This window comes from Scyliorhinus torazame, chromosome 4 (assembly GCF_047496885.1).
Source record: "Scyliorhinus torazame isolate Kashiwa2021f chromosome 4, sScyTor2.1, whole genome shotgun sequence".
NCBI lineage: Eukaryota > Metazoa > Chordata > Chondrichthyes > Carcharhiniformes > Scyliorhinidae > Scyliorhinus > Scyliorhinus torazame.
The window spans coordinates 91,002,170-91,025,520 of NC_092710.1; the positions used below are offsets into that span (position 1 = coordinate 91,002,170).

Consider the following 23,351-nt stretch of genomic DNA (forward strand, 5'->3'; position numbering starts at 1 on the left):
TGCTCTTAGGGTGGGGTTACTGGGTTATGGTGATAGGGTCGAGGTGTTGACCATGGGTAAGGTGCTCTTTCCAAGAGCCGGTGCACACTCGATGGGCCGAATGGCCTTCTTCTGCACTGTAAATTCTATGATTACCATTAGCCCACGACTCTGTATTCCTGTTACTCCTTCCAAAATGAATCACCTCACACTTTTATGCATTAAACTCCATTTGCCACCTCTCAGCCCAGCTCTGCAGCTTATCTATGTCCCTCTGTAACCTGCAACATCCTTCCGCACTGTCCACAACTCCACCATGGACAGGTATGTCCACATGACTTTAGTGTCATCTGCAAATTTACTCACCCATCCTTCTACACCCTCCTCCAGGTCATTTATAAAAATGACAAACAGCAGTGGCCCCAAAACAGATCCTTGTGGTAAACCACTAGTAACTGAAGTCGAGGCTGAACATTTTCCATCAACCACTACCCTCTGTCTTCTTCCAGCTAGCCAATTTCTGATCCAAACCGCTAAATCACCCTGAATCCCATGCGTCCGTATTTTCTGCAATAGCTTACTGTGGGGAAACTTATCAAACGCTTTACTCAAATCCATATACACCACATCAACTGCTTTACCCTCGTGCACCTGTTTGGTCACCATCTCAAAGAACTCAATAAGGTTTGTGAGGCACGACCTACCCTTCACAAAACCGTGTTGACTATCTCTAATCAAATTATTCCTTTCCAGATGATTATACACCCTACCTCTTATAAACCTTTCCAAGATTTTGCCCACAACAGAAGTAAGGCTCACTGGTCTGGCCTATAGTTACCGGGGTTGTCTCTACTCCCCTTCTTGAACAAGGGGACAACGTTTGCTATCCTCCAGTCTTCTGGCACTATTCCTGTAAACAATGACGACATAAAGATCAAAGCCGAAGGCTCAGCAATCTTCTCGCTAGCTTCCCAGAGAATCCTAGGATAAATCCCATCCGGCCCAGGGGTCAATTCAGCTTTAGCTCTGAGTTAAAGCTGAAACTCTGACTGTGGTACAGTCACTTCAAAGTTGCTGTTTGGTTTCGAAGAAGGTGAATTTTCAACCTGCTTTAAATAGAAGTTCAAATTGCAACTACTTGCAGCTGGAGCTTGTTAATTAGTTAATTGGATTATGCCAGTTTTCAGAGGCTAGTCACACTAGGTGAGCCACCTACAGTGCTGACTTTGTTTGCATTAGTGCCACAGTGAGAGTTTGGTGACTGAGGGAGTTAGGTGAGGAGGGAGTAAGGTGCTATTTTCATTTTGTTTCTTACATTTCCTCAAAGAGCGTGAAGGGAGCCAGGGGTTTACAGAGAGTGCAGCTGACTGGGAGCAGCGTCGGAGGGCGGAGTTCCAGTTGGTCCACAGGGCAGCTGCATTCTGTAAGGTAAGAGGGGATGGAGGCTAGGCCAGTTGCATGCTCCTCCTGTAGGATGTGGGTGCTGAGGGATACCACCGGTGTCCCAGCTGACTACACCTGCGGAAAGTGCACCCAACTCCAGCTCCTCAGAGACCGTGTTAGGGAACTGGAGCTGGAGGAACTTCGGATCATCTGGGAGGTAGAGGGAGTAATAGTGAAGAGTTGCAGGGAGGTAGCCACACCCAAGGTACAGGACAAGAGTAGCTGGGTTACAGTCAGGGGAAGGAAAACGAAGGGGCAGACAGTGCAGGGATCCCTCGTGGCCGTTCCCCTTCAAAACAAGTATACCATTTTGGATGCTGTTGGGGGGGATGACCTACCCGGGGAAGGCCCTAGCGGCCAGGTCTCTGGCACTGAGCCTGGCTCTGTGGCTCAGAAGGGAAGGGGGAGAGAATAGAAAAGCAATAGTGATAGGATACTCCATGGTTAGAGGAATTGATAGGAGATTCTGTGGTCGCGAGCGAGACTCCCAGAAGTTATGTTGCCTCCCGGGTGCCAGGGCCAGGGATGTCTCGGATAGAGTCTACTGGATTCTTAAGGGGGAGGGGGAGCAACCAGAAGTCGTGGTGCACATAGGCACCAACTACATAGCTAAGAAAAGGGATGAGGAACTAAAAAGTGATTTTAGGGAGTTAGGTTGGAAGCTAAAGAGCAGGATAAGCAGAGTAGTGATCGCAGGATTGCTACCGGTGCCACGTGCAAGTGAGGCAAGGAACAGAGAGTGAGTGCAGCTGAACACGTGGCTACAGGGCTGGTGCAGGAGGGAAGGCTTCAGATATGTGGATCATTGGGATATCTTCTGGGGAAGGTGGGACCTGTACATGAAGGACGGATTGCACCTAAACTGGAGGGGCACCAATACCCTGGGTAGGAGGTTTGTTAGAGCTCTTCGGGAAGGTTTAAACTAGTTTGGCAGGGGGATGGGAACCAGAGCTATGGATCAGGGTAGCTGTTGAACAGGCAGAAATAGTATGCAGCAAGTCTGTGAGTAAGGATAGACAGTTGATAGGGCAAAGTTGCACTCAGTGGAATGGGTTATAGTGTGTCTGTTTCAATGCAAAGAGTGTCAGGAATAAGGGAGATGAACTTAGAGCATGGATCAGTACTTGGAACTACGATGTTGTGGCCATTAGGGAGACATGGTTTTCACAGGGGCAGGAATGGTTGTTGGATGTTTCAGGGTTTAGATGTTTTCAGAAGAATAGGGAGGGAGGTAAAAGAGGAGGGGGAGTGGCACTGTTAATTAGGGAGTGCACCACAGCTGCAGAAAAGGAGGTAGTTGAGGAGGGTTTGTCTACTGAGTCAGTATGGAACTCAGAAACAAGAAAGGAGCAGTCACTTTACTGGGAGTTTTCTCTAGACCCCCCAAAAGCAGCAGAGAGAGAGAGGAACAGATTGGGCGGCAGATCTTGGAAAAATGCAGACGTAACAGAGTTGTTGTCAACTTCCCTAATATTGACTGGAACCTCCTTAGTGCAAATGGTTTGGATGGAGCGGTTTTGTCAGGTGTGTACAGGAAGGATTCCTGATTCAATATGTAGATAGGCTGACTAGGGGGAGGCCATATTGGACTTGATGCTCGGCAACCAACCAGACCAGGTGTCAGATGTCTCGGTGGGAGAGCACCTTTATCATAGTGATGGAGAAGGATAGGAACAGACAGTATGGGAGGGGAAACTGGGAGAGGTGAAATTATACTGCCATTAGACAAGAGCTGAAGATCATAAAGTGGGAACAATTGTTCTTGGGGAAATGCACAATAGTAATGTGGGGGTTGTTTAAGGAGCACTTGCTGCGAGTGCTGGATAGTTTTGTCCTACTGAGACGAGGAAGGAATGGTAAGGTGAAATGAAAATGAAATGAAAATCGCTTATTGTCACAAGTAGGCTTCAAATGAAGTTACCGTGAAAAGCCCCTAATCGCCACATTCCGGCGCCTGTTCGGGGAGGCTGGTACGGGAATTGAACCGTGCTGCTGGCCTGCCTTGGTCTGCTTTCAAAGCCAGCGAATTAGCCCTGTGCTAAACAGCAGCAACGTGAAGGAGCCTTTGATGACAAGAGAAGGGGAGCTTCAATCAAGAGGAAGAAGGAAGCTCACGTAAGGTTGAGGAAGCAAGGATCTGGCACGGCTCTAGAGGGTTACAAGGTAGCCAGGAAGGAACTAAAAAATGGACTGAGGAGAGCTAGAAGGGGGCATGAAAAAGCCCAGGTGGGAAGGATAAGGGAAACCCCAAGGCGTTCTACACTTATATGAGAAATAAGAGGATGATCAGAGTGAGAGTAGGGCCGATAAGGGATGGTGGAGGGAACTTGTGCCTCACGTCTGAGGAAGTAGGGGAGGCCCTAAATGAATATTTTGCTTTAGTATTCACTAGAGAGAGGGACCTTGTTGCCCATGAGAAGAGTGTGAACCAGGTTAATAGACTCGAACAGGTTGATATTAAGGAGGATGTACTGGAAATTTTGAAAAGCATCAGGATAGATAAGTCCCCTCGGCCTGACGGGATATACCCAAGGTTACTACGGGAAGCGAGGGAGGAGATTGCTGTACCGTTGGCGATGATCTTTGCGACCTCGCTCTCCACTCGAGTAGTACCGGATGATTGGAGAGAGTCGAATGTTGTTCCCCTGTTCAAGAAAGGGAATAGGGAAATCCCAGGGAATTACAGATCCATCAGTCATCCGTCTGTGGTGAGCAAAATATTGGAAAGGATTCTGAGATAGGATTTATGATTATTTAGAAAAACATAGTTTGACTAAAGATAGTCAGCATGGCTTTATGAGGGGCAGGTCATGCCTCACAAGCCGCATTGAATTCTTTGAGGATGTGTCATGTCAGAGTACCTTTAATAAAAGGGGGTTTAAGAAATGTACCTTTAAGAAATGGAGCTGCTTATGTTACTGGAGTGATGTCAGAGTGTGGGTGGAGCTGAGCTCTACTTCTGCTTTTTAGTTTCAGTTTGAGGAAAAGCTTGGGTGTGTCTGTGTTTTTCAGTGAGCTGCATCTGAAGTCTGCCATCCAAAGACTATGGAACATTTGGTGAAATCAGAATTGTAAAAGGTCTCAGCATTGAATGTTACCCCTGATGTGCTTCTGTTTGGAGGTTTGTTAAGTCTTTTGGATGTTAAAAGAGCAGCTTAAAATGGTTACTTAGTGTTGTAGTCTTTGGGGTTGTATTTGAATTAATGGTTGCTAAGATATTCACTGTTTGTTTTAAAAAGGTTAACTTGAGTTCATAGAATAAACATTGTTTTGTTTTTAAAAATATTCGTCCATTTCTGCTGTACCATACCTGTAGAGTGAGCCGTGTGCTCCCCATACCACAATCTATTAGAAGTTGTGGGTCAGGTGAACTCCATGATACACTTTGGGATTCTCTAAACCCTGACCTATAACAGATGTCACGAGACACATTGATGAAGGTTGGGCAGTGAATGTGGTGTATATGGATTTCAGTCAGGCATTTTATAAGGTTCCCCATGGTAGACTCATTCAGAAAGTTAGGGGGCATGGGATATAGGGAAATGTGGCTGTCTGGATACAGAATTGGCTGGCCGAAAGAAGACAGCGAGTGGTAGTGGATGGAAAGTATCTGCCTGAAGGTCGGTGACCAGTGGTGTCTCGCAAGGATCTGTTCTGGGACCTCTGCTCTTTGTGGTTTTTATAAATGACTTGGATGAGGAAGTGAAAGGGTGGGTTAGAAAGTTTGCCGATGACATGAAGGTTGGGAGAGTTGGAGATAGTGTTGAGGGTTGTTGCAGGTTACAACAGGACATTGACAGGATGCAGAGCTGGGCTGAGAAGTGGCAGATGGAGTTCAACCTTGATAAATGTGAAGTGATTCATTTTGGAAGGTCGAATTTGAATGCTGAATACAGGGTTAAAGGCAGGATTCTTAGAAGTGTGGAGGAACAGAGGGATCTTAGGGTCCATGTACATAGATCCCTCAAAGTTGCCACCCAGGTTGATAGGATTGTTAAGAAGGCGTATGGTGCGTTGGCTTTCATTAACAGGGGGATTGAGTTTAAGAGCCGCAAGGTTTTGCTGCAGCTTTATTAAACTCTAGTTAGACCACACTTGGAATATTGTGTCCAGTTCTGGTCGCCTCGTTATAGGAAGGACGTGAATGCTTTGGAGAGTGTGCAGAGGAGATTTACCAGGATGCTGACTGGACTGGAGGGCATGTCTTATGAAGAAAGGTTGAGGGAGCTAGGGCTTTTCTCACTGGAGTGAAGAAGACAGAGAGGTGACTTGATAGAGGTGTACAAGGTGATAAGACTTTTCCCCAGGGTGGAAATGGCTGTCACGAGGGGACATAATTTTGAGGTGATTGGAGGAAGGTATAGGGGAGATGTCAGAGGTCGGTTCTTTACACAGAGAGTCGTGGGTGTGTGGAATGCGCTGCCAGCAGAGATGGTGGAGTCAGAGTCATTAGGGACATTTAAGCGACTCTTAGACAAGCACATGGACAGCAGTAAATTGAAGGGGTGTAGGTCAGGTTGATCTTCGATTCGGATAAATGGTCGGCACAACATTGTGGGCTGAAGGGCCTGTACTGTGCTGTACTGTTCTATGTTCTATGTTACGTGGATAAGGTGGAGGCTGCTCTATCCAAGGGTGTGCAGACCCGATGGGCCGAATGGCCTCCTTCTGCACTCTAAATTCTGTGATTCTATGATACCTGAGGGCCATCAGCAGCAGCAGAATTGTACTTAACCCACAACCACTACCACCTAAAAGAACAGGAGATACCTGGGATCACCACCACCTGGAGGTTGTCCTCCAAGTCATTCACCATCCTGACTTTGAAATATATTGCCATTCCTTCAATGTGACTGGGTCAAAATCCTGGAACTCCCTCCTTAACAACACTGTGGGGTGACCTCAGGGGCTGCAGTCGTTTAAGAAGCACCATCACCTCCTCAAGACAAATAGGGATGAGCAATAAATGCTCATCGCATAAATTTTTTTTTTACAAAGTCCCCACTCAACCTCTAGCTCTAAAGAGAACAACCTAACTAGCCTGTTCTCACAGCTAAAATGCTTCAGCCCAGCCAACATTCTAATGAATCTCGTGTGCACTCTTTCAAGGCAAGCCAGCAGCACGGTTCAATTCCCGTAACAGCCTCCCCGAACAGGCGCCGGAATATGGCGACGAGGGGCTTTTCACAGTAGCTTCATTTGAAGCCTACTTGTGACAATAAGCGATTTTCATTTCATTCTATTGCAGTCACATCCTTCCTATAGTTTGGTGATCAGAAATACACACTACTCCAGCTGTGGCCTCGCGAGCATTTTGTACAGCTAAGGGGCTGGTTTAGCACACTGGGCTAAATCGCTGGCTTTTAAAGCAGACCAAAGCAGGCCAGCAGCACGGTTCAATTCCTGTTCCAGCCTCCCCGAACAGGAGCCGGAATGTGGTGGCTAGGGGCTTTTCACAGTAACTTCATTGAAGCCTACTTGTGACAATAAGCGATTTTCATTTCATTTCATTTTCATCATAACCTCACTGTTCTTATATTCTTGATGCCTCGGCTAATAAAGGCAAGTATCCCATATGTCTTTTTAACCACCTTATCTATCTATCCTGTTGCCTGGAGGGACCTGTAGACATGCATCCCAAGGTCCCTCAGGTACTCTGTACTTCCTAACGGCCTATTGTTCATTGTATATTCCCTTGTCCATCCATCCACCAAAAATGCATCATCTCACACTTTTCAGGGTTAAATTCTATTTGCCACTGCTCCGTCCATCTGACCAGCCCGCCTATATTGTTCTGTAACCGAAGGTTTTCTTCTTCGCTCTTTGACACACCACTAATTTTTGTTTTATCTGCAAATTCACTGATCATACCCCCACCTTCCCATCTAGATCATTAATGTACACTACAAACAGGGACCCAGCACTAATCCATGTGGTGCACCACTGAACGCAGGCTCCCAGTCACAAAATAACCTTCAACCATCACCCTCTGCCACTAAGCCAATTTTGGATCCAATTTGCCAAATTGCCCTGGATCCCATGAGCTCTTACCTTCTTGATCAGTCTCCTATGTGAGACCTTGTCAAAAGCCTTACTAAAATGCATGAATATTACATCAACTACACTGCCTCCATCAACAGATATAGTCACCTCCTTGAAAAATTTAAACAAATTAGTTAGACATGATCTCCCTTTGACAAAGCCAAATCATCAAGCAACATATGCGAGGAAGTGATACTCCCGAATTATTGCTGGATGACTTTTGCTTCTCCCTATTTTCTGCGCAAAACCAGCTGCTCATCCTTAACCTCCCTGTGAGTTTGATGAAGTTGCTGAATTTCTGCATAAGTGCCTGTTCAGCTCGCTGCAAAAACTTCCTGCAATGCTAATTGACCACCCCAGTCCAGAAAGAGAACTTAAAATATGGAATCTCATTCAAAGAGGTAGTGAATTATTGCTGGAGATTTGAAAGAAAGCCATATTTATTTTACAATCAAAGATATTAGAGTTGCAGACGCTGGAGCTTCATTGAGGATTAGACCTCGTCTTGGCAAGGCTAGTATAAGCAATCATGGCAGCATGCTTGTGATCTCCTGAAGATCCCTTGATGTGTGAGTCTCATTGATACCTGTATCCCCTATCCACTGTGTGTAAGAGGTTATGTTTTACTATCTCTTTAGTTGGTTTAGTAAATAATATCAACCAAATACCAGTGTTGTGTTCCAGTTATCAAACCTGTGTTCAGGGTAAAGGATGCATGACATTATCCTCGAACACCTCCACGTAAGGGATAAACCCAATACTCTTGTACAGGGATTGAAACTGATATTTTTTAACTAAAATGTGGATACTACTGAGCACGTCATCATGTCAGGACTTGTAATGCACAAATACCAGCCTTCTAGAATTAACGTATCCTTTGACATATAACCTATTTACAAACATAGCCTGCTATATTGTTAAAAATAATCATTTAAAACCAGTGGAGACAACATCCACCTACCTGCGACATGTGTTGCGGGCAAAATTCTCTTCTTTGTATAGGCACACCCCCTGCTACTCCCACTTCAATCACACAGTCTCCACCCTGGTTGATGGGTGGTAGCTGATACCTGAAAGGAAAGATAGACCTTTAATCAATGTTAATATTTCTAATAACTACAGCTGCACCATCAAATGTCTTTAAGATGATTAAAAGAGTTGATGAAGTAGAGCGAGACAAACTATCTGAACCTGGGAGCATAACCTCCAAATAACAGCTGTGCCACTCAGAGGTGATGTCAGGAAGCACTTCTTCATACAAAGGGCAATGGAATCTGGAACTCTCTCTCCCTAAAAAGCTACTGAGTCTTGCAGGAGTCAATTCAAAATCTCAACACTGAGTTCAGTAGATTTCTGATGGATAAGGGTGAAATTAAGGGGTGAGGGGAGTGGGGAGGGGGTGGTAGATAATAGTAATCTTTAGTAGTGTCACAAGTAGGCTTACATTAACACTGCAATTAAGTTACTGTGAAAATCCCTAGTTGCCACACTCTGGTGCCTGTTCGGGGACAAAGACGGAGAATTCAGAATGTCCAATTAACAGGCATGTCTTTCGGGACTTGTGGGAGGAAACTGGAGCACCTGGAAGAACATAAGAACTAGGAGCAGGAGTAGGCCATCTGGCCCCTCGAGCCTGCTCCGCCATTCAATGAGATCATGGCTGATCTTTTGTGGACTCCACTTTCCAGCCCGAACACCATAACCCTTAATCCCTTTATTCTTCAAATAAATATCTATCTTTATCTTAAAAACATTAATGAAGACATGGGGAGAATGTGCAGACTCTGCACAGACAGTGACCCAAGCTGGGAATCGAACCCGGGTCCCTGGCGCTGTGGAGCAACAGTGCTAACCACTGTGCCACCTTGATGAAATTAAGATGCAGCTCAGCTATGATCTAATTGAGCGACTGAATGGCCTCCTCTTGTTCATGTGAGTTCCAGGTCTTTGAAGCAGAACCCGAACATCTATTGACTATAAAATCAACAGTTGGACTTACCATTGTCCCATTTCCCTTTGCTGATAACCTCATTTAAGGTGTGAGACATTCAAAAAACCGTGACTGACTGACACATACATACAGCATTTCACAGCTTTCTTCTGCATACTTGTTATTAATACAACAACAGGGTTGTGCAATGCCTGCTGCATTATTATTAAACAAGGGATGTTTAATGCTTCGACTTGCATTCCAGTATTCGAGAGTGTGAAATATTTTCTTGCTGCGCACAGCGTGCAATATTAATTGGCACCAGCTGAGATACCATCTGTGGATACTTAAGGCATAGAGGAGAAAGGAGTTCCACATGGCCATCCTGGAAAGATAAAGGTGCTGCATCCAGAGAGGTGGGGGAGGGGGGGAAGATGTCATCCGACTGGGAGTTTACATTTAAACATAATGAGTAGCAACATTCTCCCCACAGAACTGATAGAAGATCATGTTATTTTTATGCCTATTCAATAAGCATGTGCAGGATGCTGAATTTCCTACCAGAGAGCAAAATAGTTCTGAGGTGGAGCGCAAATTCCCTCATTTGCCAAACAGCTCCAAAATAAAATTCTCAATACATAAATTTCAGGCAAGTCTCACACTGAATATATTGGCAACTCTGCCTTTACGTTTATAAATTACTCATTTACACAACTGTCACAAATAGCCCCAGTTGTTAGACGTTTAGCTGCCAAAGTCAAAAGTTCTGTTCCTTTTCACTTTATTTCACTTTAACAGACTCTGCACAAAACTATCACATCACATCACCTGACACAAAGGTCACCTGAGGCCCCTTTACATATCAGTGTCAATTATTGGATACTTAACATAAATGAGACAACTAATTGGAATGTCTCTTAACCCATTACTTAACAGTCTCCCTTTCCTTGGAGGAAAAAAAAATAATTAGGCGAAAACAAAATTACAAGAAACTCAAAAACACACACACAATTTCCCCCCTTCATTTTTGGAAGAAAGAAAAACAGTCACAGAAACAGTTGGAGTGAATTTGGGGTATACACGGAAGTACCGGATAGGGGACAAAGAGCTCTATCCCACAGATGGATTTGCATGGAAAAGATTCTTCTGGATGGAACTTCTTTAACAATATCCAAAAGTTTCTGTGAGCTAGCCCCTCTTTTTGTAAAACAGTCTGACAGTTGATAGCTCCTGTCGACCCATTTAATTTTTGCTATTTCCCCTCTGTCCAACATCTGCTTCAAACTTGCGATGTCTATCCTTAACCTTTTTTCATTGACACTTTTTTTTAAGAGTGCACATTTTCCCACAGGGATTTATTGTCAATGTGACATTCAATAGGTATATTACCCAAATCCCCTAATCCCAAAATTTCTGTCAATGTATAAAAGGCCATATCCACCGCCTCTACAACGTCTCAGCAGCCAAAGTGCTTTTGACCACTCTCCTTATTTTCTTTGTTTCCACACAAAAGGGCAACATTTACCACTGTTCCCCAAAAGGAAAATTATAAAACCTCCTGCGCTTAAAACCCCATCACATAAATTTGCAAAGGACGCATCACTATAAACTATGAGTTTCAAGTGTCTAAGGTCACCTAAAACCGGGAACCTCAAAACACACTCCTGCATTTTTAGTTTGACCAACACTTTATTTGCTCTTAATATGTCTTCCACTTTGGAATCATTCATTTTTGTACTCAACTCTAAGACATCAAAACTCCCATCCGATCAAGTCCGTCTTCCTAACCAATTACGTTGCCCAATTAAACTTCACAGTTGCTCTTTTTCCATCTTTGAAACCATTGCGTTTTTTTGTGAAACCCGGCCATGGTTAATTGCTATTGGGCTGATGCTTTCCAAATAAGATTGCTGACGTAAAGTTGCCCTTAACTTAGAATGTCCAATTTCCAGTCCAATATATATAAATGCACTGGAAGCCTGACTTCCAACCCTGAATTCTTTCCTCAAACCAGAGATAACAGTAGCTTCGGAATCACTAGTCCCACTCCACAAAAAATCATCGACATGCATCATAAAGATGCCAGAAAGATTTCCTTTATAGTGCCAGTAAAACACTGCCAGATCTGCTTTCAACTGGCAACAGCCTAACTTTAACAAAACTGACCTTACTGAAAAATACCAGACTCAAGACGCATCATTCAACATATAGACACATTTGTTCAACTTGCAGAGTATCCCTTCTGTGCTAGCTGCCTCTTTAGGAGGACGGAGAAAAATGTCTCTCTGGAGCTGATGCCCCTGCAAGAAGGCAGCTTTTATATCTATAGATTTGCATTCCCATGCCTTTGTGGCTAATAGAGCCAAGAAGATCTTTAAAATAACCTTTCCTGCCATAGGTGAATCTATCCTTAAATCCTGATCTTCTAAGTTTTCTTCAAATCCCCTTGCCACAAGCCTGGCCTTTGCCTTATAAGTTCCATCCAGAAGAACCTTTTCCATGCAAATCCATCTGTGGGATAGAGCTCTTTGTCCCCTATCCGGTACTTCCATGTATACCCCAAATTCACTCCAACTATGCAATTCTTGCTGTTTGGCATCTTTGATAACTTTTTCATCTAATTTATTGGAAGCCACCAAAATCTCACGTGAATGTGGGCTTCTACTCCTATTAGTATTCGTAGTCTTACTCATGTTCCGAGACCTTGATAAACTACGTCCCCTCTCCTGCCTGATATCTCATTCTGTACTGCCACTGCTTGATCTTTCCCTTCTGCTGTGGGATGTCCTTGCAATAGTTCTTGACCTTTTTGTGCAGACCTGTTCACTATCTGAACGGCAGTGCGTTTCTGTACCCTCCATTTTTGAACTTCGTGTTCCCAATCCATTGTCTTGACACCCTCCCCTGAATGCTGTACATTCAACCAGCGTTTATACTTTCCAGTGGCCTTCCCTGCTCTACTAATAACAGTTGCATCCTTCCATTAACTAGACCCTTCAAGCAAGTATGTCACTTTTGTACTAACTTTTGGCAGTTGTCCTTTTGGAAAAATGGCCTGTTCTAATTCATCAGAAGTGTTGTGTTCCTCTACAGAAACCCTGTCTATATCTGTTAACTGGTCCTCATAGTTCTGTAACACTTGCGTACCAGATGACCCTGGTTCCTCATCATGTCTGTCTGCTCTGTCTAAATTTGAAAATTTGTAGTCTGTACCCATTATCCTTGATGAATGGACCCTAACAGTTTGATTGCCATGTTGCACAATAATTGTTTTGCCATCTATGCCGATGATCTTCCCTGGGCCTTTCCAATCATTAAAATTGTCTCTCTTACAGTATACTATCTCCCCTTGCTGAAAAACAATATTTGATGGCTGTACATTATGCCTTAAAGCTCTGTGAATTCTTTCAGAGACTTCTGCTTCCAAAATGGCGTTTCTACTGCTATGTAATGCATTTAAATCTCAGCAAAGGCAGAGATAATTGTAGTCCCTTCCCAAGCTGGAGGCTGGTCATCCAAAATGGACGGAATTTTAGTATTTCTACCAAACACTAATCGATAGGAACTATAACCCCCAACCATCTGCAATTAATTCTTTGCATGTACCGCCCATGCTAAAGCTGAATTTAGCCTGCAGTTTGGTCTATCTGCCAAAATTTTCCGGAGCATGTCATTGATTACAGCATGGTTTCTTTCACAGGCACCATTACTAAATGGGCTTTCTGCAGCCGTATTCATAACCGTGATATTCACGTTTTCACACATATCCCTAAACTCATCATTAGCAAATTCTCCCCCATTGTCCGTAAGGAATTTTTCCGGTGGGCCCATTCCTGTCCCTATCCATTTTCCCACGATTTGATCCAGAATTACTCTCTTTTCTTTACTTCGTACAATCGTTGATTGACTAAATCCGGTTGCTAAATCTACAAAATGCAAAATAAATATATTACTGGCTTTATCACAGATCTTAAGGTCCATGACCACAATGTTGTTAAAATCCCTGGCCAAAGGTAGAGTTACTATCAGCCGTGCTGGTGTCCTTCTGTACATCCTACAAACTTCACAGCGATCACTAACCTGTTCTATCAGTTTAGTATAGTCTTCATCCCTTACCCCTGCATCCTTTAATAATTTTTTCAGCCTCTGAGGAGACGGATGCGCAAATTGCCTATGCAGTTTTAATACAACAAGCTTTTTATCAGCTAAAGTCCCATTTTCAACTGCCATTAACACATCCTTAACAACTGTACTTGAAATATTATTTGTCAGTAATGGAATACAATAGTGTCCCTACTGTGTAAATTGTAAGTCCACCGTCTTTCCAAAAACTGTTGCCTTTTCCTGTTACATATCCAGTTTCATGTGTGCTTTCTTCATTGACGGTTTGCTCAGAGGCAAAGGTATCTCACTTGATACAACATCCGTGCTAATGAAATGATCCTCACTCAGGCAATATTGCAAGGGATTACCACTCTTTTCAGCGACTTCAGAGTATTATCATCCCCAAACCTGAAACTTGAGGAACTTTCAAATTCCTTCACCTTGTTACGATTTTCAGCATTCAAGGAGTCCAGGTAACATTTTAACCAGTCAATTCCACACACAGTAGATGTGCAGACACTGTCCAATACAGCACAACTGAAGGATTCTGCAACCAACACCCTCATTACTGGTGTAAAACTGCTTGTTAATAGGACAATGCCTTCTTTCTGGTCACTATCTTTTTCCTCTTCTGACTCTTCTGTGTCATGTGTCACTTCAAACACTATTATAACGTGTTGGAGAGTTGAAAGCATAATGGTATTGAGAGTCACATCGAAAACATCTATTTATCATGCCTCATGCATTTCTGGGGTTCATTTTCCTATTGTAGGTTCTAACTGGGTTTCTGTCTTCATAATTTCCGGGTCTTGATTTCCTTCTATAGTCTTGGAACCTGTTTTTAGCCGTACGATTTCACGATCCTGTTAGTAGTGTATCTTCCATGTTCTGCTTTATTGCAGGCTGACCTATTTGGGTCACCAGAGCCATCGGAATTGAATGTTTCCCCAGAAACGTTTTTTGAGCTTCTGTCACCTGATCGAATAAGGTATCCTTATCCGCAAACTGAACTCCTGTCAAAACCAGGAGCCTATCCATGTTGCTCACTCGAGAACAGTCAAGTAATTTAAAGGCCAACACAGACTGTGGAAATTCCAGGTTCTGTTTCTGCAGCCTTTTATATAGTCTCCCAAATTCCATTATATAGTCTTCAATGGAGAAATCCTCTATTTTCCGGAACGTATCAAAATCCGACCATGCTTCATACGCACTTAACAAGTCATCCTTCTTATAAATCTTATCCATATAACGTAATAAAGTCTGCAGATCTTCTTCTGAGTCCAATTCCAGCTCAGAAAATATTTTGCTCTGGATTTTATTGTCATAAGGTAGAGAAAGAGCCAATGCCGTACCTTGTTTTCTCTTTCTCAAGGCAGTTACCTTAGTCCACACAACTACTGCATTTCTCCATTGGTCGTACGATCCCCTTTCAGAAAATAAGGGGGGATAGTCATATCTGGCCATCTTTATTCTAGGTTCAGCCATATATCTTTGGGTTTTTTTCTTCTCACTCATTCCTTGGTTTGGTCTGGAAAAGTTGTATCTTTCAACCCTTCACATTTGCACGGCATTTGTTAGATGTTTAGCTGCTGGTGTATAAAGAGTCAAAAGTTCTGCTCCTTTTCACCAACACCTTTATTTCACTTTAACAGACTCTACACAAAACTCTAACATCACATCACCTGACACAAAGGCCACCGGAAGCGCTTTACATATCAGTGCCAATTATTGGATACTTAACATAAATGAGACAACTAATGGAATGATTCTTAACCCAATACCAGTAGCTTCCTTAACTAAACAACAAAGCCAAAGATGTTTGCTCAAGTGATGAGCGAAGAGGATCGCTGCCATTTTCTAATTGATTGGAACTCAAGTATATGATGTGATCATATGACTATATGAATTCGGAGCTCCTCAGGCCACTCAGCCCCACGAGATTGCCCCACCTTTTAATAGGATTATAGCTGATCTGACTGTAACTTCAACCCCACATTCCTGCCTACCCTTGATAACCTTTCACCAGCTTATTAATTAAGAATCTACCTAGCACTGCCTTAAACATATTCAAATACTTCTGATTCTACTGTCGTTTGAGGAAGATAGTTGCAGAGATTTAACGGCCCTCTGAGAAATAATTTCTCCTCATCTGAGTCTTAAATAAGTGACTCCTTATTTGGGTGGAATTCTCTGTACGTCCACACCCGTTTTCTTGTGTGGAGCGTCCTCACCGGCAGAAGGATCCTCCGCCATAGCAGCCAGCAAATGGGGTTTCCCATTATGGGCTCCCCACCCCATTGGGAAATCCGTGGGCGTGAGTGCACTGCCGTTGAAACGGAGGATCCGCCGATGGAGAATCCAGCCCACTGTTTGTTATTGTTGTGCTGTTGCATGGTCCCTTTAAGAGTCAAGTCACGTGATGTTTGTGATGTCATCAACCACTTCACACGCTTAGAGTCAGTCTAGACTAAGAGCGCAATTCTCTTGCCTCATTACGCTCTCGTTTAGGCAAAACGAGGCCGGTGAATAGCGGGAGAGGCCAAAAATGAGAAACGTGCCAGGTGCCAGTTTGCAATGCAACCGGCCCACTCCCGGAGGTGAAATAAGGATCTCGCTGTAGAGAAACCAATTATCGTCACTTAAGCCCAATTTGCATACAATTAACGGGAGCCACCCCATTTCCAACAGCCTGCTGTCATTCAGCGGCCTTCCCAGCAAGTGCTCACGCTGGCGCCGATTAGTACTCATTTTGCGAAACGTGAACCTGGCGGGAGGGCTTCTGTGGGGAGCCGAGTAGGTGAGTAGCCATCTTTGCTCCCTGTCAAAGAGCCCAGGAGTGCTGGGTTTACTGCCCCAGATGGTGGGGAACCCTCCGCAGGGGTAGGCCGCCATAGGAGGAGGGAGGGAAGACACTGGAGCAGCAACCGCTCACGGCATCACACTGACAACCTCTGGATCGTGTTTATCCGTTCCGGGGGCAACCTTCGTCCCTGCCCATCTGCCCCAACGACCGCCCATAACCCCTGCCGATTGCCATGGTCTCTGGCCGTGCGGCTGAAGGCTATTGCCCATCGGAATTGGCAAACGTGGTTAAGTGAGAACTTCACACATCCCAAGTGGATTCTGGTGGGTTGGTGGGCCATGTAGCATGTGGAAGTCATTGCCTAGCATCCCGATCACACCTTGATGCCTGGACACTGTGGGAGGCAACACCACACATGCAGCAGCCAACATCCGAACACAGGAAATGGGACACAGTTCTGGGGACACGCCCATCGCCAGATGATGGGTGGGTGCCACGGGGATGGGGGGATGCCTGGAAAGATGGGCCAAGGGATCGGAGGTCATCCCGTATTGTGGAAGAAAGTAAATGACAGAGGCGTCATAATGGTTGTGCACAAGGGTGTTTAATGTGTAGGGCCACCCCCCATCCCCCAATCCCCACTCCCTCTACCTACCCCCTCCCCCGGTACACTCAATGTGCTTTGCCTTCCTAGTTCTACCGCTACATTTATGTGTCTCCCAAGGATTTGCATCAGAGATGGAGGCAGCCAGTTGTTTACCTCGCCCCATGGCCTGCGATGCCCTGGCAGGCGTCATCTGGGGGTTCTGAGGTCAGGGTTCCCGGCGCACTTGTCGGCAGCACATGCACAGCAGTGCAGCCCTGTCATATGTGCTGACTTCGAGCTACGAAGGCATCCTCCAGGGGCTACCCAAAGTAGTGGTATATTTAGATGATGTACTCATCACGGGGACAACTGAAAAAGGGCACATGGACATCTAGAAGAGATCCTCAGATGCTTTCCCCAAGTAGGTGTCTGCCTAAAGAGAGGCAAGTGCATCTTCCAAGTAAAGGCTGTGACAGACTTGGATAAGGAGTGGATAAGAATGTTTTTTTTTGTTCATGAGATGTGGGCGTTGCTGGCTGGGCCAGCATATATTGGCCAACATTGAGGCGATTAAGAGTCAACCATATTTCTGTGGATCAGGAGTCGCATGTAGGCCAAACCAGGTAAGGGCAACAGATTTCCTTCCCTAAAGGACATTCGCGAACTAGATGTTTTTTTACGACAATATACTGGTATCTCCCTGAGAGAGTGACTGAGAGACACCAATCAGGGTATATTTAACTCTCAGAGAGAGAGAGGGACAGAGAGACACTTGTCTGTGTACAGATATCTCCCTCAGAGAGAAGGACAGAGAGACACCTGTCAGTGTACAGATACCTCTCAGAGAGAGAGGGACAGAGAGACACCTGTCAGCGTACAGATATCTCCCTCAGAGAGAGGGACAGAGAGACACCTGTCAGTGTACAGATATCTCCCTCAGAGAGAGGGACAGAGAGACACCTGTCAGTGTACAGATATCTCCCTCAGAGAGAAGGGCAGAGAGACACCTGTCAGCGTACAGATATCTCCCTCAGAGAGAGGGACAGAGAGACACCTGTCAGTGTACAGATATCTCCCTCAGAGAGAGGGACAGAGAGACACCTGTCAGTGTACAGATATCTCCCTCAGAGAGAAGGGCAGAGAGACACCTGTCAGTGTACAGATATCTCCCTCAGAGAGAGGGACAGAGAGACACCTGTCAGTGTGCAGATATCTCCCTCAGAGAGAGGGACAAAGAGACACCTGTCAGTGTACAGATATCTCTCTCAGAGAGAAGGACAGAGAGAGAGACACCTGTCAGTGTACAGATATCTCTCAGAGAGGGGGGGGGGGGTTGCTTATGGATGCTAGTCACTCCCTGAGAGAGAGCGACTGAGAAACATCATTAATGTGCAGATATCTCCCCGAGTGGCTTGCTCGACCTTTTCAGAGGCCATATTGCTGTGGGTCTGGAGTCACATGTAGGCCAGACCAGGTAGAGATGGCTGATTTCCTTCCCTGAAGGACATTCGTGAACCAGATTATTTTAATGACAATAGACAAAGGTTTCATGGTCCGTCGGTTGTCATCATTAGACTTTTAATTCCAGATATTGTTTTTTATTAAACAAACAATTTTAATGAGGTATTTTTGGCATTACAAACAACCACAGTATAAAAAATATAAGTACAAAGAACAATAGTCATAATGCAGACGCTGACATCCGTCCCTCCTAGGCCCGCCTATTTCACCCCTACTCTATGCTACCCTAACCACCCCCCTGCTGACGATTAATTCTCCGCAAAGAAGTCAATGAATGGTTGCCACCTCCGGGCGAACCCTGACACCGACCCTCTGAAGGCGAACTTGATCTTTTCCAGGCCGAGAAAGCTCGCCATGTCGGTTAACCAGGCCTCCGGCTTCGGAGGCCTAGAATCTCTCCAAGCCAATAATACCCGCCACCGGGCTTGTTATGGGTCAGGATTTAGAGAAGTGTATCATGGAGTTCACCTGACCCACAACTTTTAATAGATTGTAGTATGGGGAGCACACGACCCACTCTACAGGTGTGCTACAGCAGAAAATGGACGAGTATTTTTAAAAACAAAACAATGTTTATTCTATGAACTCAAGTTAACCTTTTTTAAAACAAACAGTGAACATCTAAGCAACCTTTAATTCAAATACAACCCCAAAGACGACAAGCTGTCCTTTTAACATCAAAAGACTTAACAAACCTTCAAACAGGAGTACATTAGGTTTACATTCAATACGGAGACCTTTTACAATTCTGGGTTCACCAAATGATCCGTAGATAGTCTTTGGATGGCAGAGATCAACCTACAGCTCTTTGTTTAAACTTCAGATGCAGCTCACTGAAAAAACACAGACACACCCAAGCTTTTTCTCAAACTGAAACTAAAAAGCAGAAGTAGAGCTCAGCTCCACCCACACTCTGACATCACTCCAGTAACATGAGCAGCTCCATTTCATAAAGGTATATTTCTTAAACACGCATTTCTTAAAGGTACTCTCACTTGACAGGCTACCAAGGAGGCAAAGGCCAAAACATCTGCCTCTTTCTCCTCCTGGACACCTGGGGCTTCCAACACCCCAAAAATCGCTACCCCTGAACTAATTTCCACCCTTGTCTTCAATACTCTGGACATGACATCCGCAAACCCCTGCCAGTAACCCCTAAGTTTTGGGTATGCCCAGAACATGTGGACATGGTTCGCTGGTCCACCCGCACATCTGACACACTTGTCTTCCACCCCAAAAAAACTGCTCATCCGGGCCACTGTCATGTGTGCCCGGTGCACCACCTTAAATTGGATCAAGCTAAGCCGTGCGCATGTAGCGGTCGCTTTGACCCTGCCCAATGCCTCCGCCCATAGGCAGTCCTCCATCTCACCCCCCAGTTCCTCCTCCCACTTACGCTTCAGCTCCTCTATATGCGTCTCCTCCGCCCCATTACTTCTTTGTAGATGTCCGCGATGCTCTCCTCCCCCACCCATCCCCTCGACACTACCCTATCTTGAATCCCTCTTAGTGGCAGGAGTGGGAAGGAGGATACCTGCCTGCGCAGAAAGTCCCGCACCTGAAGATCATTCCCTGCTGCCAGCCCGGACTTCTCCTCCAGCGCCCTCAAGCTGGGGAAACTCCCTTCCAGAAACAGGTCCCCCATCTTCTCAATTCCCACCCTTTGCCAGACCCGAAACCCCCCATCTAAGCTCCCCCGAGTAAACCGATGGTTGTCACATATTGTGGAACAAACACTGTGCACCCACTGCACCAACGTACCTCCTCCACTGACCCCAGATCCTCAGGGCCGCCACCACCATGCGACTGGTGGAATATCTCGCCGGCGGGAACGGCAAAGTGGCTGTTATCAGTGCCCCCAAGCTGGTGCCCCTGCATGAAGCTGCCTCCATCTGCTCCCAAACCGTCCCCGTCCTCACCACCCACTTCCTTACCATCGCAATATTGGCCGGCCAGTAATAATTGCTAACATTTGGCAGGGCCAGCGCCCTCTCCCCCCGATTCCTCTCGAGCATCACCTTTTTCACCCTTGGGGACTTACCTGCCCAAACAAAGCCTAAAATGATTTTGTTGATCCTCTTAAAAAAGGACCACGGGATGAAAATCGGGAGGCATTGGAACACAAATAAAAATCTCGGCAATACTGTCATCTTAACCGTCTGCACCCTCCCCGCCAGTGACAGCGGAAGTGCATCCCATCTCCGAAACTCGCCCCTCATCTGCTCAACCAGCCGGGACAAGCTCAACCTCTGTAACCGGCCCCAGTCGTGCACCACTTGTACCCCCAGATATCTAAAGCTGTCCCCCACTAACCTGAACGGTAACTCCCACAGCTGGCCCTCCTGACCGCTTGCCTGGACTACAAACATCTCACTCTTCATCATATTCAGTTTGTATCCCGAAAACCGGCCGAATTCTCCCAGAATCGCCATAATCCCCCCATCCCTGCCCCTGGATCTGCTACATATAGGAGTAGGTCATCCGCATACAGCGATACCCTATGCTCCACACACCCCCCCCCCCCCCCCCCCATAACCAGCCCTTTCCAGCCCCTAGAAGCTCTCAGAGCAATTGCCAGCGGCTCTATGGCTAACGCAAACAGCAGTGGGGAGAGGGGACCACTGTCTTGTCCCCCGGTGCAGCCTAAAATAGTCCGAGGTCATCCTGTTCATCCTTACACTGGCCTCCGGGGCCTGGTACAACAGCCTGACCCAGTCGACAAAGCCCCTACCAAACTCAAACTAGCACCTCCCATAGTTAGTCCCACTCTACCCAGTCAAATGCCTTCTCTGCGTCCATGGCCACAACTACCTCAACTTCCCTTCCCTCTGGGGGCATCATAATCACATTAAGCAGCCTTCTTATATTGGCTACCAACTGCCTACCCTTGACAAATCCGGTTTGGTCCTCCATAATCACCCCCGACAATCTTCAATCCTAGAGACCAACACTTTGGCCAGCAGCTTAGCGTCCACATTAAGCAACGAGATCGGCCTATAGGATCCACACAGCTCTGGGTTCTTGTTCCGTTTCAATATTAACAAAATGGTGGCCTATTACATCGTCGGGGACAGCACCCCTCTATCCCTCGCTTCGTTAAAAACCTCTCCTCGTTAAAAACCTTGACTAGCAACAGCCCTAATATCCCTGAATATTTCTTGTGAAATTCCACCGGGAACCCGTCTGGACCCGGGGCTTTACCCGACTGCATTGCCTTCAAGCCCTCAGATATTTCTTCGGCCCTAATCGGAGCCCCCAACCCATCCACCAGCTCCCTGCCCACCCTTGGGAAAGTCAGCCCGTCCAGAAAGTGTCTCATCTCCTCAGGCCCCGTGGGGGGTTCCGAGCGATAGAGTCCGCTGTAAAAGTCCCTAAACGCCCTGTTTAGCCCAGCCGAGTCCCCTACCAGGTTCCCATCTCCGTTGACCACCTTATCAATTCCCCTGGCCGCCTCCCTCTTCCTCAACTGCTGTGCCAGCATTCTGTTGGCCTTCTCCCCATGTTCATACAACGTCCCCCTCGCCTTTCTAAGCTGCTCCACTGCCTTGCCCTTGGACAGTACCCCAAACTCAGCCTGCAGCCTCCGGCGTTCCCTTAACAGTTCCACCCCCGGGGTCACCACATACCTCCTATCTATCCATAGGATCTCCTTGATCAGTCGGTCCGTCTCTGCCCTGTCCGTCTTGTCCCTATGAGCTCGGATTGAGATCAGCTCCCCTCTCACCACTGCCTTCAGCGCCTCCCAGACCACCGCTGCTGAGACTTCCCCCGTGTCGTTGACCTGCAGGTAGTTCTGTATGCACTTCCCTACTCTCTCGCACACTGCCTCGTCCACCAAAAAGCCCACATCCAATCGCCACTGCGGGCGTTGGAAACTCTCCTCACTAACCTGCAGTTCCACCCAGTGTGGGGCCTGGTCCGAGATAGTGATGGCCGAGTACCCAGAGTCCACCACCCCCGCCAGCAGATCCCTGCTCAAAATGAAAAAGTCAATCCGGGAATACACTTTATGTACATGCGAGTACAAAGAATACTCCCTAACCGTCGGCTCCCTAAACCTCCTCGGGTCGACCCCCCCCCCCCCAATCTGCTCCATGAACCCTATCAGCTCCTTTGCCATCACTGGCACCCTCCCCATTTTCGAGCACGACCGGTCCAGGCCGGGGTCGATAACCGTATTAAAATCCCCTCCCATCACCAGCTTGTGCGAGTCCAGATCCAGTATCTTCCCCAGTACCCTCTTAATGAATTCAACATCGTCCCACTTCAGCGCATAGACATTAACCAATACCACCTTCCTCCCCTCCAGCTTACCCCTCAGCATGACATAAAAGCAGCCCCCCCCCCCCCAATCCGAGACTGTACTACCCGCCTGGAATTGCATCCGCTTATTATTTAAAATCGCCACCCCTCTTGTCTTGGTATCCAGCCCCGAATGGAAGACCTGACTGACCCAGCCCTTCCTCAGCATAACTTGATCTGCTATTTTCAGGTGTGTCTCTTGCAACATCACCACGTCTGCCTTCAGAGCCCTCAGGTGCGCGAACACACGGGCCCTCTTGACAGGCCCATTCAACCCTCTAACATTCCAGGTGATCAGCCTGGTTGGGGGGCACCGTGCCCCCCCCCTATCCGATCAGCCATCCCCCTTGCTTGGTCCGCCCCCCCACCCATGTGCCGCGCCTCCATCTGCCCGCCTCCATGTAGCTCCCACCCCGACCTCCTCTCTGTCCCCGAATCTAGGTCCCTCCCTCGTGAGCAGAGTAACTCCACCCCCCCCTCCCCTAGCAACATCACCCTATAACGCAATCCCTGCCCTGTATTGAACCAATACACCCCCCCCCCACTGTGCTTCCATAGACTAGCTCACCCAGCTAGCCTGGTGACCCTCACCCCCGCCGCCAAAATGTCTCTCACCTATTGTTCCCTACTCCCTCCCCCCC

At 46.4% G+C, this 23,351-nt stretch overlaps 1 protein-coding gene across 1 annotated transcript in view; it reads right to left on the bottom strand.

Annotated features, from left to right (window-relative positions):
- Positions 1-1,010: 1,010 nt before the first annotated feature.
- The window catches only part of LOC140411415 (protein eyes shut homolog), a 214,823-nt gene continuing 192,482 nt past the window's right edge, over positions 1,011-23,351 (bottom strand). The window contains exons 4-5 of the mRNA XM_072500523.1: positions 8,426-8,534; positions 1,011-1,085 (exon numbers count right to left, since the gene is read on the bottom strand). Coding sequence (XP_072356624.1) covers positions 1,011-1,085; positions 8,426-8,534 — 184 coding nt within the window. The remainder of the gene's footprint in view (positions 1,086-8,425; positions 8,535-23,351) is intronic.